This window comes from Oncorhynchus mykiss, chromosome 19 (genome assembly GCF_057628025.1).
Source record: "Oncorhynchus mykiss isolate SJ-2025 chromosome 19, ASM5762802v1, whole genome shotgun sequence".
Lineage (NCBI taxonomy): Eukaryota > Metazoa > Chordata > Actinopteri > Salmoniformes > Salmonidae > Oncorhynchus > Oncorhynchus mykiss.
The window spans coordinates 20619975-20640037 of NC_143040.1; the positions used below are offsets into that span (position 1 = coordinate 20619975).

General features: G+C 43.6%; 2 protein-coding genes and 1 long non-coding RNA gene across 3 annotated transcripts in view; 2 read left to right on the plus strand and 1 right to left on the minus strand.

Annotated features, from left to right (window-relative positions):
- Positions 1-5051, minus strand: part of LOC110497381 (glutamyl-tRNA(Gln) amidotransferase, subunit B) — a 19967-nt gene extending 14916 nt beyond the window's left edge. Inside the window, exons 1-3 of the mRNA XM_036954308.2 lie at positions 4769-5051; positions 3388-3541; positions 3088-3201 (exon numbers count right to left, since the gene is read on the minus strand). Coding sequence (XP_036810203.1) covers positions 3088-3201; positions 3388-3541; positions 4769-4935 — 435 coding nt within the window. The 5' untranslated portion in view covers positions 4936-5051. The remainder of the gene's footprint in view (positions 1-3087; positions 3202-3387; positions 3542-4768) is intronic.
- On the plus strand, positions 4699-13429 carry LOC149975111 (uncharacterized). Its single transcript, XR_016488816.1, has 2 exons — positions 4699-4851; positions 12350-13429. It is a non-coding gene; the product is annotated as an uncharacterized LOC149975111 (long non-coding RNA).
- Positions 5044-6216, plus strand: dctpp1 (dCTP pyrophosphatase 1). The gene has a single exon (XM_021573460.3). The coding sequence runs from the start codon at positions 5215-5217 to the stop codon at positions 5752-5754; it is 540 nt and encodes a 179-aa protein (XP_021429135.3). The 5' UTR covers positions 5044-5214; the 3' UTR covers positions 5755-6216.
- Positions 13430-20063: the final 6634 nt, after the last annotated feature.

Genomic DNA, 20063 nt, shown 5'->3' on the forward strand with positions numbered 1-20063 from the left:
AGCATGAACATCCCTCCCAACTGAATTTAACGCATTAGCATGATTCATTATGCAATACAGGCCTTTTCATCCCATTTCCCTGTCTATTTCCCAGGCCTGGCAAAACACAAGTGTTGTCTACAGGGTAAGCAAAAAACATATTTATAAGCATTGGTACCACTTGTGGGCACGGTGAACATTTAAATCTTAACTGGCACTATCGTTTCAACAGCGCATGTTTTAACATAACCCAAAGAGAGAGGTGATGCAACACTCAGTAAGCAGACCGGAAATCTACAACGGGGAAACAAGATGAGGTGGGATTTGGGAATAATCCTTCGGCTTCCTGCTGGGATTCCACCCCTGGGATACATGTCGGAGCTTGAAATCAATAATCTACCTCTGCTGTGTGGAAGGATTATGCAGCTGTAGACTCACGATAACATTATTACCAATGAATCTGACTGCTGGGTTCGAAAGACAACTCAATCTTCTAACAATCTAGGCTTGGCAGGTCTTGTGTTGACCATATGCTTCTATTCAAAAGAACTAGAATGACTTAGGCCATCGTGTCATCTAGTTCATTTCTTAATTGACAGGATATTGACATACCATAACATTAAGACAACTACACTGACAACCCGACGATCCACAATCCATTCCCTGACCCCACAAAATAACCCTCACAAGCTACTCTATTGGTCATTAGACATGACCTTGACCTTAGGACAAAGTTAGGGAAGCTTTTTAAACTCTTCACTCATCGAATACAGGAAAGGTATGGATTGCACTGTAACAGACAAATCTCCTAGCTGTCTTGTCATTTTCTTGAGAGTGGAAAGTCCCATTATGGTATAATACCGCTAAGGCACTTAAATGATTCAAATTCATCCTTTTCTCAGTCCACAATTTCTCATCATCAGCTCGTCAAGAGTAATGTCAGGGTCATTTCTTTCGACATAGGTCACATTAAGCCAGGGCTGCCCGTCTTTCCAAAGTGAAATGAAACTTTTTGGGAGGCTTTGTTGGGCAATTGCTATTGAATCTCTTCGACTCTTCCAATGACAGGTCTTGATGTCAAGGTCATAAAATGTCAGTCATTACAGCACTAAAATTACCCAGGAGCGCCTGGCAGCAAGGTGAGGGTGAATATCACTTGGCCGCGACTTCTAACAGCTAACAGATTGCAGGAAACAGAAGCTGTCATTTGGCTAGATATCGCTGGCAATAAGCTTTTCTGCCGGTTTAGCAAGACTCGTCACTATTAAATGATAGCCTAGCTCAGGGACAGGAGGGAAGTAAAATGGGAACTTTACTTTGGGGAGAGATGGATGCTTTGACCGATGAGAGCTACTTACAGTGGGGCAAAAAAGCATTTAGTCAGCCACCAATTGTGCAAGTTCTCACACTTAAAAAGAAGAGAGAGGACTGTAATTTTCATCATAGGTACACTTCAACTATGACAGACAAAATGAGTAAAACAAATCCAGAAAATCACATTGTAGGATTTTTAATGAATTTATTTGCAAATTATGGTGGAAAATAAGTATTTGGTCACCTACAAACAAGCAAGATTTCTGGCTCTCACAGACCTGTAACTTCTTCTTTAAGAGGTTCCTCTTTCCTCCACTCGTTACCTGTATTAATGGCACCTGTTTGAACTTGTTATCAGTATAAAAGACACCTGTCCACAACCTCAAACAGTCACACTCCAAACTCCACTATGGCCAAGACCAAAGAGCTGTCAAAGGACACCAGAAACAAAATTGTAGACCTGCACCAGGCTGGGAAGACTGAATCTGCAATAGGTAAGCAGCTTGGTTTGAAGAAATCAACTGTGGGAGCAATTATTAGGAAATGGAAGACATACAAGACCACTGATAATCTCCCTCGATCTGGGGCTCCACGCAAGATCTCACCCCATGGGGTCAAAATGATCACAAGAACGGTGAGCAAAAATCCCAGAACCACACGGGGGGACCTAGTGAATGACCTGCAGAGAGTTGGGACCAAAGTAACAAAGCCTACCATCAGTAACACACTACGCCGCCAGGGAAATCCTGCAGTGCCAGACGTGTCGCCCTACTTAAGCCAGTACATGTCCAGGCCCGTCTGAAGTTTGCTAGAGACCACTTGGATGATCCATAAGAAGATTGGGAGAATGTCATATGGTCAGATGAAACCAAAATATAACTTTTTGGTAAAAACTCAACTCGTTGTGTTTGGAGGACAAAGAATGCTGAGTTGCATCCAAAGAACACCATACCTACTGTGAAGCATGGGAGTGGAAACATCATGCTTTGGGGCTGTTTTTCTGAAAAGGGACCAGGACGACTGATCTGTGTAAAGGAAAGAATGAACGGGGCCATGTATCGTGAGATTTTGAGTGAAAACCTCCTTCCATCAGCAAGGGCATTGAAGAGGAAACGTGGCTGGGTCTTTCAGCATGACAATGATCCCAAACACACCGCCCGGGCAACGAAGGAGTGGCTTCGTAAGAAGCATTTCAAGGTCCTGGAGTGGCCTAGCCAGTCTCCAGATCTCAACCCCATAGAAAATATTTGGAGGGAGTTGAAAGTCCGTGTTGCCCAGCAACAGCCCCAAAACATCACTGCTCTAGAAGAGATCTGCATGGAGGAATGGGCCAAAATACTAGCAACAGTGTGTGAAAACCTTGCGAAAACGTTTGACCTCTGTCATTGCCAACAAAGGGTATATAACAAAGTATTGAGATAAACTTTTGTTATTGACCAAATACTTATTTTCCACCATCATTTGCAAATAAATTCATAAAAAATCCTACAATGTGATTTTCTGGATTTATTTTTCTCATTTTGTCTGTCATAGTTGAAGTGTACCTATGATGATAATTACAGGCCTCTCTCATCTTTTTAAGTGGGAGAACTTGCACAATTGGTGGCTGACTAAATACTTTTTTGCCCCACTATATTAATGGGGGAGTAAGTTGTCTCCTCTGTGATTTAGGCCGGGATACCTTATTCAATAACTTTGTAAAAACTGCTGATATAGCCTAAAAAGGGCTTTAGAAATAAATGTGATTGACGATTGCCTGTGATTGAAGGATAGATGGGGTCCGGGTTGACTTACAGGAAGGTCAGCATAGAAGTAGTGCTTCCTGTCAAAGAGAGACTTCCTGTTGATGGTACAGTTAAGGGCCAAACCTGTCATCACTGCAGCCTCCACACATCGTCTGTTCAGCACCTGAGGAGAAAGAGGAAAGGAACTTAGGTCTACTTGGTCAAATGACTATGTACACCAACATATTGTAAGCTAGGTTACATAGACCAGATTGTTATGATGGACAACAACTGTATGATTACGCAACTAATAGACAAACAGCCTTTATTGACATGAGGCATGTTTATCATCAGATGCACGATAACTTACAGGTAGAGTTCCAGGTAAGGAGGCATCAAAGAAGGACACCAGGGAATTAGGTGGAGCCTGGAACCCAACCTGGGAGCCAGAAAACAGCTTGGTGTTGGAGTGGATCTGAGCATGGATCTCCAGACCCACCACACCTACCAGCTCCTGGGGAGCACTAGAAGCACACAGTCAGAGAAATTAACACTTAGAAATGGGAGGCCACCATATCAACTCCATAATTTCATTTTCTGAACTGACTAATAGACTGGACTTATGAACAGCTAACTGCCAGGGTTGTCTGTTATAGGAGTTTAGATGTGGGTCATTAATTACAGTGCAGCATTTTAGACAGTTCTGTTGGTGGACTTTTTGTCGCATTCAAAACAGGGAAATCGGAAATCTCCGACTTCAGTGCGTTCAAAACAACTGGGAACTGGGGAAAAACGAGCTCAGATTTGGTGGAAAATCGATATGAACAGTCATCCAACTCTGAACTACTTCACTGGTCGCCCCCAAAGCCAATTCCTCGTTCGGCCGCCTGTCCTTCCAGTTCTCTTCTGCCAATGACTGGAACGAACTGCAAAAATCACAGAAGCTGGAGACTCAGATCTCCCTCACTAGCTTTAAGCACCAGCTGTCAGAGCAGCTCACAGTTCACTGCACCTGTACATAGCTCATCTGTAAATAGCCCATCCAACTACCTCATCCCCATACTGTTATTTATTTTTGCTCCTTTGCACCCCAGTATCTCTACTTGCACTCATCTTCTGCACGTCGATCACTCCAGTGTTTAATTGCTAAATTGTAATTATTTCGCCACTATGGCCTATTTATTGCCTTACCTCCCTTGTCCTACCTCATTTGCACACATTGTATAGACTTTTTATTTTGTATTATTGACTGTATGTTTGTTTATTCCATGTGTAACTCTGTGTTGTTGTTTGTGTCACACTGCTTTGCTTTATCTTGGCCAGGTCGCAGTTGTAATTGAGAACTTGTTCTCAACTAGCCTACCTGGTTAAATAAAGGTTAAATTAGGTTATTTCTAGAACTCCGACTTTCCGACCCAAATATCACTGACGTCATGAGTTCCCAGCGGTTTTGAATGCGGCATATCAGAAAAACCTAATCAAAGTCATTCAGAATCCCTGTCAAGACAACCTGTGAGGATGCTCTGAAGGCAGAGGGGTAAGAAGGACAATATTTACATATTTATAAAGGAAGCTATCATGCAGACGACTAGCTATAAATAACCCGCATGGAGGTTTTTAACTAACGGGAATGTGGTTATGAATGATGTGCGACTGTCGTCCTCGCTAACTAGCACAGGCGCGCACACAATACACAAACAGTGCACATCAGTGCGAGCTAGCTAACGTTAGCATTCACTTCGTGGACCTACCTTTTCCGTTTTGTTTGGGCTTGACTCTGGCATCGGGAGACAGACATACATATTCTCCTTATCACACACCAACTGTGCCTTTGGTAAGTAATCGTTGGATAAAATATTGCAACTTGTTTATTCATATTACATAGCAGTGTAGTCATTCCTGCAGAGGAGCCTGCCATGTTTAGCCTTTCTATTTAGAGTATTATGGTAGTTGTAGTCATAGTAAACTTAGTTTCACACAAAATCCGAGGGCATGTGCCTTTAAGAAAACTCAATACCCCACAATGCAACACATTTAGTGCAACCCATATTTCGAATTTCCGGCGATTTATGTTACATTTTCCGGCTACAAGAGCAGCATTTTTGTGGCGGGAGTTTCCCCCCATATTATTGTCAAGGTTGGTTGTTTACAGCGAAGTAAGTGTTGATCCGTGCAATAGTTTGGTGTAAAATTGGCAATGGCAATGAACGGCGATGGACTGAACGGAGAGACGGTGGCCCCATCTGAAGCGAAACACACCAATGGCACTCCTAGCAAGTCAAAAATAGCTTGTGAAAACGGCGAGGCAGACATCCACGCTGCCAAGCAAAATGGAACTAAGAGAAGAACCCCAACTGATACGTTCTCTTTCACTGCCGAACCTACCATCGAAGACATACGACGGATGCAAGCGGAATTTACTGACGAGCGAGACTGGAACCAGTTCCACCAACCCCGCAACCTCCTGCTAGCAATGGTCGGAGAAGTGGGCGAGGTATCGGAGCTGTTCCAGTGGCGTGGCGAGGTGACCGAAGGACTTCCCGGTTGGACCGACTCCGAGCGCGAGCACCTGGCTCATGAACTCAGCGACGTCCTCATCTACCTAGTTGAGCTGGCCGAGAAATGTCATATCGATTTACCCCAAGCAGTGCTGTGCAAAATGGCCCTAAATAGGCTGAAGTACCCTGCCAGCAAGGTGCATGGCTCGTCTAAGAAGTACACTGAATACAAGGACTGAGCGATTGCATGCTGTCATGCCCAATTGGCGTAATGAATACACCCCTGCATTTACAAAGTAGACAATAACTGAAAAATACTCTTCAACTTCAGTTAATGGCAATGGAGAATGTTTCTACCTTTTTATTTAGGGCACTACTGTATCTCAATAGTTGGTCAAACTGCCCTTAGTAGTTTTATCAAGTGCGTTTTAAATCCAGTGTTTTTCTTTAACTATATGGGCGTTCATCTTTTGATTTCCCTCTGATGCTTTGTCGTTTTAACTGTTCCCCAAAGTCAAATGTACAGGCCCTTGTAAGAGGTCCGTTTTATTTGTCATAGTATGAGTAACTACATTTTAAATCTCTTAAATCCATATTGTTGTCAACGATCGATGGAAGCTATGTTCTTTTGTTGCTTTAAATTCAATACATGTGTGCAACTGATAATCGTCCGCCCAAAAGTAAAAGTGCCTTCAACTATACTTGCTGTCCTGCAGATGCTATGTAATTTATGTATATTGACTCTGTAATGCATTTATCAATCAGATTTAATCACTATTGCCTTACTTCCCTGGGAAATTAGCTACAATGGGAGATGGGGAAATTAACACAAGCACACAACGCTACTATGGGAGATGAGGGAAATTAGTGAGTTACTCTTGTAGTGGTTCATTTTGAGAAGCAGTCTGTTAAACAGTAGTGTTTCATGGCCCCAGGCCTATGGTTAGCGATCCAATATGTAGGCTAGCCATATAAAACGCAATATGTAAAGTGTTGGTCCCATGTTTCATGAGCTGAAATAAAAGATCCCAGAAATGTTCCATACACACACAAATCTATGTAATGATCATGCTGTTTAATCAACTTCTTGATATGCCACACCTATCAGGCAGATAAGTTATCTTGGCAAAGAAGAAATGCTCACTCACTGGGATGTAAACAAATGTCTGCACAACATTTGAGAAAAATAAGATTTGTGTGAGTATGGAACATTTCTGGGATCTTTTATTTCAGCTCATGAAACATGGGACCAACACTTTGCATGTTGCGTTTATATTTTTATTCAGTGTACAGTTGAAGTTGGAAGTTTACATACACCTTAACAAATATACTTAAACTCAGTTTTTCACAATTCCTGACATTTAATCCTATTAAAAATTCCCTGTCTTCAGTCAGTTAGGATCACAACTTTATTTTAAGAATGTGAAATGTCAGAATAATAGTAGAGAATGATTTATTTCAGCTTTTATTTCTTTCATCACATTTCCAGTGGGTCAGAAGTTTACATACACCCAATTAGTATTTGGTAACATTGCCTTTAAATTGTTTAACTTTGGTCAAACGTTTCAGGTAGCCCTCCACAAGCTTCCCACAATAAGTTGGGTGAATTTTGGCTTATTCCTCCTGACAGAGCTGGTATAACTGAGTCAGATTTGTAGGCCTCCTTGCTCACACACGCTTTTTCAGTTCTGCCCACAAATTTGAGGTCAGGACTTTTTGATGGCCACTCCAATACCTTGACTTTGTTGTCCTTAAGCCATTTTGCCACAACTTTGGGTGTATTCTTGGGGTCATTGTCCATTTGGAAGACCCATTTGCAACCAAGCTTTAACTTCCTGACTGATGTCTTGAGATGTTGCTTCAATATATCCACATGCTTTTCCTACCTCATGCCATCTATTTTGTGAAGTGCACCAATCCCACCTGCAGCAAAGCCCACAACATGATGCTGCCACCCCCGTGCTTCACGGTTGGGATGGTGTGCTTTGGCTTGCAAGCCTCCCCCTTTTCCCTCCAAACATGATGATGGTCATTATGGCCAAACAGTTTTGTTTCATCAGACCAGGGGACTTTTCTCCAAAAAGTACAATCTTTGTCCCCATGTGCAGTTGTAAACTGTAGTCTGGCTTTTTTATGGCAGTTTTGGAGCAGTGGATTCTTCCTTGCTGAGCAGCCTTTCAGGTTATGTCGATATAGGACTCATTTTACCACCAAAACCACCACTTTTGTACCTGTTTCCTCCAGCATCTTAACAAGGTCCTTTGCTGTTGTTCTGGGATTGTTTTGCACTTTTCGCACCAAGGTATGTTCATCTCTAGGAGACAGAACGTGTCTCCTTCCTGAGCCGTATGACGGCTGCGTGGTCCCATGGTGTTTATACTTGCGTACTATTGTTTGTACAGATGAACGTGGTACCTTCAGGCGTTTGGAAATGGCTCCCAAGGATGAACCAGACTTGTGGAGGTCTACACATTTTTTTTCTGGGGTCTTTGCTGATTTCTTTTGATTTTCCCATGATGTCAAGCAAAGAGGCACTGAGTTTGAAGGTAGGCCTTGAAATACATCCACAGGTTCACCTCCAATTGATTCAAATGATGCCAATTAGCCTATCAGAAACTTCTAAAGCCATGATGGAATTTTCTGGAATTTTCCCAGCTTGTTAAAGGCACAGTCAACTTAGTGTATGTAAACATCTGACCCACAGTAATTGTAATACCGTGAATTATAAGTGAAATAATCTGTAACAATTGTTGTAAAAATGACTTGTGTCATGCACAAAGTAGATGTCCTAACCGACTTGCCGAAACTATAGTTTGTTAACAAGAAATTTGTGGAGTGTATGTAAACTTCTGACTTCAACTGTATATTGGCAAGACTTTTTTGGCTAGTGTGTGTGTGTGTCCAGATGTTCCACCCCTTTACACTTGCACACATCTGTCATGGATCTAAAAGCATTCGATTGGTGAAGTTGTTGGCTGCAGGGAGTTTCCACCATTGTTAAATCCATGACGGGAAGTGTGCAGTTACAAACTTTGGGGAAAGGGTGGAGGATTGGGATGCAGCCTGTCTGTGTCGAGTCAGTGTAGACCCAACCACAACAGGTTTTATTAGTCGTATGTTCAGGATACACACCGTATACACTGTCCAACCAAATGATTACTGGCAGGTTCCTTCTCGACAATCCAACAACAATAAGAAATAATAAAATATAAGAATTCAAACATAAAGTAAATGGCTCAGTAAAATAGAATGAACATTCTAGCATAGGCATAATACAGGAAGGCAAAATGTATATAACAATATTTACATGTGTTTTGGGGAGGGGGGGGCAGGGGTTGGGGGGCAAGTGTTTAAATTGTGCAGTATTTAGCAATCGTAAATAAGAGGTGTGCATGCATGTGTGCTAAGGTGCTGTGACTCAGTGCAGGTGGTCAGTCCGGTTCAAGGAGTTCAGTCCCGTTCACGTGTTCAGCAGCCTGATGGTTTGTTGATAGCAACTGTCTCTGGGCATGATTGGTATCAGACCTCATGCTCCGATACCGTCTGCTTGACGTGAGCGAACAGCTCGTGTGTGGGGTCCTTGATGATGCTGCGAGAAATCCTCAGGCACAGTTTCAAGTAGATGTCCTGGATGGGTGGGAGCACAGTCCCATGAACAGTGAGTGAACACTGGATTTTTGCAGATGTGACATGACATGTTGATGTACCATCAACACTGATGATTGACTGTATTTGCTCAGGAAGTGAATACATTTAGGGCCCCCTAGTTTGACAAGCCTGGTCCCTGATTTGTTTCTGCCGTCTTGCCAACTACTATAGTCATAGTCACGCCAAGTCCGCACAAACAGATCTGGGTCCAGGCTGTATTTTCACTTATGGACTCTCCTAATTCGGAAGTTTATAACACTTCTTAAGTGCAACTGCTCTAAACAAATTGTGTTCAGCCTCGATGAGCCTATATTTAAACGGTCCGTGCTAGGTTAGGTTAGGTGAGGGTTAAAGGGTAGGGACTTCCCAAGGATCCCAAATAGCACTGACCATATTGAAACCATGGCACTCTGTGTGAATGGTGCAAATGTTGATTTGCTGCACCATAGCATACTCCATAGCCTGAGGTAAACATTCCCGAGATGCGATGCACAATTTATTTTCATTTTCTAGCATGGTGTGAGCCTATAGCAGCATAACTCCTGGGCCTGGCTGACACATTCTTGGTTTGCTAGTACTATTCAATTTGTGTGGAAATGTCCCAGGCAGGTAGCAGGTTGGAATCAATCTCTCACAGCCGAAGGGGTGGGTTGTCTCTTGTGAATCTGGAAGTAATGTTCCTTTGACCACATTGCTTCCTTCATTGCTATTCAGTATGGCTGCTAGGGGAGAGTGGGATTAAATGAGTGCCACAGTGGTCTAAGGCACTGCATCGCAGTCCCTGGTTCGAATCCAGGCTGTATCACATCCAGCCGTGATTAGGAGTATCATAGGGCGGTGCACAATTGTCCAAGCGCCGTCCGGGTTTGTCCAGGGTAGGCTGTCATTCCAAATAAGAATTTGTTCTTAACTGACTTGCCTAGTTAAATAAAGGTTAAATGTAAAAAAATATATAATAATACATTCGTCATCACTCCGTCAAGGGAAATATAGTATTCGCCACAGGAGTCACTAGTGCACGATGGGACAAGGACATCCCTGGTGGCCAAACCCTCCCCTAACCCGGACGACGCTGGGCCAATTGTTTGCCGCCCCATGGGTCTCCCGGTCGCGGCTGGCTGCGACAGAGCCTGGACTCGAACCCAGAATCTCTAGTGGCACAGCTAGCACTGCGATGCAGTGTCTTATACCACTGCACCACTCGGGAGGCCCTAACAAAGATATCTACATATATTTCAGGATGTTGTGTATCCATGGAAATAATCAGAATTCATATAAATATAGCTTGTCCAAAAAAAGTGGTGTCTTGGCACAATTTACCCTGGGTATGTGGTAAGTTGAGCTGAGGGACAGGGTAAATTAACTGAATGAACTGAATGAAATATTACTACTACCTTTTTAAAAACATGTCTATCTCTATTTCCCAAACACAATTCAAAACAATTGCTTTTTGTCTTTTAATAATTTTTCAAAATTTTAACATATGCCAGGCCCAGTTGTTACCTCATATCGCAGCGATAATGCCTTACGTTACACCTTTGGAAGAAAACACTTCATTTTGCTGAACTTACCTCATGGCCATTGGCTCAACTTACCCCAAGACAAACATTTTGACTATTAGCCCACCCAGCTACAAGGATGCACTTTCATGCTAGGTTTAGGACCTCATATTGAAGCTTATAGAGACCCCAACTGATGTATAGAACACTCTTAAGATGATCTACTTTGGTTTAGATACAAGTGTCATGAAACCTCTAACAAACTCAACTCTGGACCTCGGGGGCCAGTTCCACTGCTTATTATTGTTCTCCTCTAATCAGGGACTGATTTAGACCTGAGACACCAGGCTTGTGCAATTATTTATCAGGTAGAACAGAACCTGCAGTCTCTAACACAATAAATTAATTTGACTTTTTTAGACCTAACTTGCTTACTACTTTTTCCATGTGGTTTCTTTCTTCATTGTCTCTATGAAAGGATGACCTTTTTGGTCAATTTATTAATTTTGTGTATGGTTTCCTAGAAACACGGGTTTCTCAACATACCCCTTTGGCTCAACTTCCCCCGCTCTCCCCTATAGCTCAGCTTTGTGCTACCTGTTATTTCTCTGAGAGTTGGGGAGTTTGGGTATTTTTACCCCCAGCCACAGTGACAGAGCAAGAGAAGTTCTCTGTCTGAGACAAGGTTTTGGAGAGCTCTTCTTGCCTACATTTGTAAAACTGAGAAATAGTTGTGATTTGGTATACTGACTGTGGTTTCCTTGTGTTGTTTCCTCATAACCCCCAAAGCATTGGGTTTGAGTGAGTAATCATGAGGAGCAAATGAATATTTCTCTAACCCTTTCCTGAAGCTATAACTAATACCCCAGCTGAATGATAATGCAGCTCTGACTCAGGCAAAAGTAGGCTCTGCAATGCATCTTTTTGCTATTCATCACACTTATTTCCCAAGTCCCAAGGCGGTGTCAGAGGATGGCTCTGACAATTGTCAAAGACTCCAGCCACCCTAGTCATAGACTGTTCTCTCTGCTACCGCACGGCAAGCGGTACCGGAGAGACAAGTCTAGGTCCAAAAGGCTTCTTAACAGCTTCCACCCCCAAGCCATAAGACTCATGAACAGCTAATCCAAGGGCTACCCAGACCCCTCTTTTACGCTGCTGCTACTCTCTGTTTATTATCTATGCAAGGTCACTTTAACTCTACCTACATGTACATATTACCTCGATTAACCGGTGCCCCCGCACCTCGACTCTGTACTGGTATATCGCGTCGCTATAGTTATTTTACTGCTGCTGTTTAATTACTTGTTACTTTTATCTAATTTTTTTCCTTTTACTTATACATTTTTTACTTAACACGTTTTTCTTAACTTCTTAAAGCATTGTTGGTTAAGGGATACAATAAGTAAGCATTTTACTGTAAGGTGAAAAATGTGATTTGATTTGAAGTCTGCCTTGGGATTTTTACTGAAGTCTTGACTTTCTCCATTATTATGAGACGTATGACTTCTACCATACATTGGAACATGTTTAAAAAAAAATGCAATGCAGGCGGAAGCAGATAGGCTTTCCAGACCTACATAGCACCAACCTACACAACCTTCTTTACATTTGGATGTGAGGCATGCCTACCATTTGTATAAACACCCACATTTCTCCCCTGTGCTCTCCTTATCTCCTCTGTCAGATCCTTCCCAGCAGGGGTGCCCAGGTGACAGCCAAGATGCACATCGCCTCGCCCAGACAGGCTCCAGGATGCACATCGCCCAGCCAGCGACGCACACAGAGCGATTTCTCATGCCACTCACCCTGTTAATGGCCAGGCAGTGATTTTCTCTCCTCTCTTTTCCTGTCCTCTGTTTGTTTGGCTCTGACAGACACTGTGCATCCCAGATGGCACCCTATTCCCTATACTCTATAGAAGTGCACTACTTCTGACCAGAGCCTCATGGGGTGTAGTAGTGCACTCTAAAGGGAATAGGGTGCCATTTGGGAGTAAACACTATCTTTATCACCTCTTTGATTCCTGCTCGCTGAAAATATCAAAGCAGCCAGATATTTTTTTCCCCTCTTACATTTTAAAAAGCTGACACCAAAGTTCTGCTTAAGACAACCTGACGTTTTCTCCCCCGCAAATGTCGGGATATTGATGCTATACCGTAGAAGTGATTCAGTTTTCCATCAGGAAATTGTAACATAATGTCAGGTAATTCGAAAAGCCACGGTCGTGTAGTGTTTTATTCATTGATGTGACGCAAGTGTGTGAGTACACGCACACAAACTACTGATGTTTTACTGCAGAGTTTCTATTCTAATATGTCATGTAGGTTACTTTGTCCTTAGTCCCCCTGCTTTGGCAAGGTCAGGACGATGATGATGGTGATTGAGGAGGCTGATGATGGTGATTGATGAGGCTGATGATGGTGATTGATGAGGCTGATGATGGTAACAATTGATGTTGACCGCATCTGACAAAATTCTGAAGCTCGTAGTCAAAAAGTTTGGGCTCGAGCCAAAACTACCGTGTTAGTCGGACAGCGATTTCTTCATACATTCATCCCACGAGAACCTGTCATCTGGGCCGTTACGGTGCATTCCTAAAGTATTCAGACCCCTTGACTTTTTCCACATTGTGTTACGTTACAACCTTATTCTAAAATGGATTAAATTGTTTGCTACACACAATACCCCATAATGTCAAAGCAAAAACTGTTTTTAGAAATGTTTGCAAATGTATTTAAAATAATAAACAGAAATATTTACAATATTCACATTTCCATAAGTATTCAGACCCTTTACTCAGTACTTTGTTGAATCACCTTTGGCGTCTTCTTGGGTATGACGCTACAAGCTTGACACACCTGTATTTGGGGAGTTTCTCCCATTCTTCTCTGCAGATCCTCTCAAGCTCTGTCAGGTTGCATGGGGAGCGTCGCTGCACAGCTATTTTCAGGTCTCTCCAGAGATCGGTCGTTCGGGTTCAAGTCCAGGCTCTGGCTGGGCCACTTTTCGAATGCACTGTATGTCTGCAATGCTGGGACTGCTACACTTCAAGGCTACCAGAGACTCTTTGACAGACAGGAAGGCATGCAGCTAACTGTTGGTTGATGCTAATTGAAATGAAACCAACCGAAGTAATAAACGCTGGGATGTTTTGGGGAAACTTGACAACAAGATGGCAGTTGCCTTCCCTTGTCATAAGGACCTCTGTGACAGCCTCTTCTCTGTGGGCAGTGCCTGTGGTGGAACACTGGTCCCTCGGAGGGAAGTGGTGAGTGCATCACTTTCAAGGTGCAGTATTACATTAGACCAATGTGGCATCAAACGGTTCCAAGTCCACAGGCAATAGATTGCCACTAGTTGCATAATTGCATCCTAGCACACTTATCCGTTTCTAGAAGCCAGCATATACCTGTACTGTATTCAAAGGTGATGCTTACTGCCAGTGAAAATGGACAGGAGTCTGCTTGTTTGTGTTCTCTGATGATATTCTACCGCATTTTCGTCCCACCTGCTGTTTTTCCTCTTAATATATACTGAGTATGTACCAGACAAGCTGGCAATAGAGTTGTTCCACCATGCAGTCCTTTGGGGAGTTTCATCCCGTCACTGATTTCCACCAGGTATCAATACCCAGAATTCTCAGCTAGCCCCCGGCCGGTAGTGACAGCCAGAAGCGGGCGTTTAAATCAGCCGTACCTCAACCGACCCTGATCAAAGTGCAGCATTGTGGGGGCTGCAATTGGACCGTTTGGACACCATGGGCTCACCATCTGAGGCTACACCCCCTATTTCTGCCTCTGGCTTTGAAGGGATTCATCATAGGCCTGCATTCATCATACACATCCCAGTAAAAAGTCCATGGTGGAGCGGAGGAAAGAGAATTCTCTGACTGAAATGCTAATATGGACAGGACTGTTGCGCAAATCAATAGTGATGTGGTATGCTTTGAAGGTGGTGTGCCTCATTTAATATTTTGGAGAATACTTATCCCCCTAACTTTACCCTTATAGATTCTGTCTTTGCCGCTGTTATGTAGATGAGATTGGATTGATCGATAAGACCCTCTGTCTTTATAGCTACTGTGGATTAAATCCATGAAAAACAAAATGGAGTATAGAGAGACTACGGTGACTATAGATCGGAATCACCATGTTCTAAATATGAGGTCGGCATAGGGCACCATTGAAATGCTGGCTGTGCTGTATACCACGCAAGGTCGTTCACATAACAACTGGATCAAATTCAATTCTGTGCCCAAGGATGATGGCTACAAAGAGCTGTCTCTTTTGAAAGTGAGATCAAGGCTATAATAGCACCTTTTTATTCAAGGAAGTTGTTGCTATGTAGGGGCTGTTGCTATGGAAGAGGCTGACTATTTCGCTACCTAGTTTGTCATCTGAGTGAAGTTGCAGGTCTTCAATTCTACCACTAGGAGGAGCCCTTTCTCTCTGTTTTATGTACTAGTTGAAGCCAACAAGAGAAGTTGGTTAACCTGTAGCCTGCTCCCAAATCTGTTAGTGCTGCATAGTCAACTGCTTGGCCATACAGCACAAACTGATCTGGGATCAGGTTGGTTAACCTGGGGAAGTGAATCAGATGGCTTTGTTTCGCCTCAATGGGGTTCATCCTGCGCGGAACAGCGTCACAGGGTCACAGGTGGAACGATGCTGCCTCACAGGCTTTGGGAAGAGAAAGGAATAAAGGAACCGAGTTATATAGAACGGAATTGAAAGATACCGAGAAGGACTTGACTGTTGTTTTAATGAAAATGCCAAGATGCGTCGGTCAGTACGTCTGTTTGTGTTCAGTGCTTTTGAGCTGTTGACGTTGGTGAATGATACCATAACTTCCAAAGCAGTAGTGGCGGTCTAAATGTGAAGCCCTCTGCATGAGTCACTGACTACCAGGACCTTTAGATTTCATAAATGCTTTTCTTTTTCACTTTTCTTCATTTTTGATCTGAGCTCCCCGAAGTCCCCGACGCTAGCTCTCTAGTCTACCTGGGTTTTGAAGGCACACTCCCCAGTGCCATTTTGAGGAGACATTTATGAAAAACTGTTTAACACAGTTTGAGCTGTGCCATGGTGTAGAGAAACTGTAAGTTGATGGAGTGTGGAACAGCTCGAACCAGGCCTGGAGGTGCATTCGTTCAGTGTACCGTTTTTCTTAGGATTGAATAGGTCACAATCATGTTGACAGGCAGGTCTACCTCTGAGAATAAGCCGTAAAGTTACGGTGTGAGAAGACCCACAGTGTTGGTGTTCTCCAACACCTGGAGAACATAGCATTTTAAATGTTTTATATTGATGCAGATTTTTGTTGTCAATCAGGTTTGCCCTCATTGTAAAACTGTCTATGCTAATAATTTTTGCTTTATAGCGAACACAACCTCTACGAATTCCATTAAGGCCCAACTGTCAGAAACAGATGCCTTTTGTTTGTGTGTGTGTGTGTGTGTGTGTGCGTGCGTGTCTTTGCATTCGTGTCACATATTAGCAGCGCTCAAAGGGAACTGAGCAGTAAACCAGTTCACACGGTAGTTTGCCATTAAGCCCTGTTAAGGGTTTGTGCATTCTCCATAACTCACAGGGTGCGGTGGGTTGGCTCTGCTGCTCCTGCTGCTGCATATGAACAGAACACAACCCCTGGTGCACTTAGTGAGACGAACCCAGAATATAGATGAGATGAGTTGTACTCCATGATCCCACCGACGTCCTCCCCTCCCTTGTCTGTGGTTACCTCAGAGTAGTCAAACCTGGGAGAGGAGATCCCCATGTCTCCCTTTGTCGAACATCTCCTCTCCCTCCCTCCCCTGACGTGTACGCTCTCTCTCCCTCGCTCCTCTGTCCCCTTTGTCTTTCAGTGTCTAGCCTCTTCCTCCTTCATCCCATTTAAACATTCTTGTCTTACCACCTAGGAGCCTCTTGGCGTTGGCCCGTAACATCGTCCAGCTGCTCCCTCCATCCCTTCGTGTGTCAGCTTTGACGGGTCATCGCTCACCCAACTACCACAGGGACAAAGCTTCTCACATCTCCCACTAAGACGACACCTCTCTCTGGACCTCCACGGGTCCAGGAAAGTTCCAGCAGAACTTACAGTAATGGGCCCTGAATAGTGTCTGCTTAGGATAGATTATGACGGAGCACCAGTGAGCGGTGTTGCCACATTCCAGTCCCTGGGTCCACTGCTGGGTCTTGGCTGATAGGGACTGAGACAGGCCCTTTAGGACTGCAATGGCTCAAGACTATTGCGCCACATTCCAGTGCAGATGCTAGCAAGCGAAATCATATCCCCTCTACGGATGATTCCTATCCTCCACACCCATGGTGTCAAACACTTCAAAATGAGATGTTTGGAGAAACAGAACGATACTGAGCAGGAGTCAACCCGGGGTGTCAAAACACTTTGAAATGTGACTTTTGGAGAAACGTGAATAAACGTCTAATTCTGTAGTGAGACTGAGAGCGTGTGTGTGTGTTAGAGAACGAGTACAGAATCTCTATTATTCTCCTTCTGAATGAACACAAGCATACACCTGTATGGTATAGAATGGAAAAAGCCATACAGCTAAATAAAACAGTTGAACGTTTTAACTAGGTTCAAACAAATACAGAAAAACACTCCCTCTAATTGAATTGCTGTTTCAATGGTTTAACAAGAGTGCTGTGGCATTGTACTATGTAATTATTCTATTTCCATGAAATATTCAACATCTCCCAAAACAGTTAAACATTTAATGACTTGGAATATGCAAACAGAGTGAAGGTGGGTCCGCCTTGGAATGTCTGTAGGGGAGAGCGGGGTAAGTTGAGCCGTTTTTCACATTCAGCATCCCCCAGTCAAAGGAAATATAGTTTTCTTTCTAACAAAGATATCTACATATACAGATATTTCAGGATGTTGTGTATCAATGGAAATAATCAGAATTCATGTAAACATTACAGTTTTGAAAACACTCCCTCCCTCGTCCCATTAAACATCCTTGTCTTACCACCTAGGAGTCTTATGACGTTGGCCTGTAACATCGTCCAGCTGCTCCCGCCATCCCTTCCTGTGTCTGCACTGACCGGTCATCGCTTACCCCATCACTACAGGGACGATGCTTCTCACATCTCCCACTAACACGACACCTCTCTCTGGACCTCCACGGGTCTAGGATAGTTCCAGCAGAACTTACAGTAATGGGCCCTGAATAGTGTCTGCTTAGGATAGATTATGACGGAGCACCAGTGAGCGGTGTTGCCACATTCCAGTCCCTGGGTCCACTGCTGGGTCTTGGCTGATAGGGACTGAGACAGGCCCTTTAGGACTGCAATGTGAATGTCTCAATTGCACCACATCCCAGTAAAGATGCTAACATGCAAAATCATATTCCCTCTGCCGATGATTCCTATCCTCCAGAATCACGTCCGTAGAAAAGGGCAGTGCCCAAACTGACTTAAAGTTGAGGTGCAGCCGAAATGCAAGATTATCATTGGGGGAAAACAGGTGCAGCCAAAATGCAAGGTTATCATTGGGGGAAAACAGGTGCAGCCGAAATGCAAGATTATCATTGGGGGAAAACAGGTGCAGCGGAAATGCAAGATTATCATTGGGGGAAAACAGGTGCAGCGGAAATTTATTTTATTTTTATTTATTTATTTTACCTTTATTTAACCAGGTAGGCAAGTTGAGAACAAGTTCTCATTTACAATTGCGACCTGGCCAAGATAAAGCAAAGCAGTTCGACAGATACAACAACACAGAGTTACACATGGAGTAAAACAAACATACAGTCAATAATAAAGTATAAACAAGTCTATATACAATGTGAGCAAATGAGGTGAGAAGGGAGGTAAAGGCAAAAAAAGGCCTTGGTGGCAAGGTAAATACAATATAGCAAGTAAAACACTGGAATGGTAGTTTTGCAATGGAAGAATGTGCAAAGTAGAAATAAAAATAATGGGGTGCAAAGGAGCAAAATAAATAAATAAATTAAATACAGTTGGGAAAGAGGTAGTTGATAGGGCTAAATTATATGTGGGCTATGTACAGGTGCAGTAATCTGTGAGCTGCTCTGACAGTTGGTGCTTAAAGCTAGTGAGGGAGATAAGTGTTTCCAGTTTCAGAGATTTTTGTAGTTCGTTCCAGTCATTGGCAGCAGAGAACTGGAAAGAGAGGCGGCCAAAGAAAGAATTGGTTTTGGGGGTGACTAGAGAGATATACCTGCTGGAGCGTGTGCTACAGGTGGGAGATGCTATGGTGACCAGCGAGCTGAGATAAGGGGGGACTTTACCTAGCAGGGTCTTGTAGATGACATGGAGCCAGTGGGTTTGGCGACGAGTATGAAGCGAGGGCCAGCCAACGAGAGCGTACAGGTCGCAATGGTGGGTAGTGTATGGGGCTTTGGTGACAAAACGGATTGCACTGTGATAGACTGCATCCAGTTTGTTGAGTAGGGTATTGGAGGCTATTTTGTAAATGACATCGCCAAAGTCGAGGATTGGTAGGATGGTCAGTTTTACAAGGGTATGTTTGGCAGCATGAGTGAAGGAAGCTTTGTTGCGAAATAGGAAGCCAATTCTAGATTTAACTTTGGATTGGAGATGTTTGATATGGATCTGGAAGGAGAGTTTACAGTCTAACCAGACACCTAAGTATTTGTAGTTGTCCACGTATTCTAAGTCAGAGCCGTCCAGAGTAGTGATGTTGGACAGGCGGGTAGGTGCAGGTAGTGATCGGTTGAAGAGCATGCATTTAGTTTTACTTGTATTTAAGAGCAGTTGGAGGCCACGGAAGGAGAGTTGTATGGCATTGAAGCTTGCCTGGAGGGTTGTTAACACAGTGTCCAAAGAAGGGCCGGAAGTATACAGAATGGTGTCGTCTGCGTAGAGGTGGATCAGAGACTCACCAGCAGCAAGAGCGACCTCATTGATGTATACAGAGAAGAGAGTCGGTCCAAGAATTGAACCCTGTGGCACCCCCATAGAGACTGCCAGAGGTCCGGACAACAGACCCTCAGATTTGACACACTGAACTCTATCAGAGAAGTAGTTGGTGAACCAGGCGAGGCAATCATTTGAGAAACCAAGGCTGTTGAGTCTGCCGATGAGGATGTGGTGATTGACAGAGTCGAAAGCCTTGGCCAGATCAATGAATACGGCTGCACAGTAATGTTTCTTATCGATGGCGGTTAAGATATCGTTTAGGACCTTGAGCGTGGCTGAGGTGCACCCATGACCAGCTCTGAAACCAGATTGCATAGCAGAGAAGGTATGGTGAGATTCAAAATGGTCGGTAATCTGTTTGTTGACTTGGCTTTCGAAGACCTTAGAAAGGCATGGTAGGATAGATATAGGTCTGTAGCAGTTTGGGTCAAGAGTGTCCCCCCCTTTGAAGAGGGGGATGACCGCAGCTGC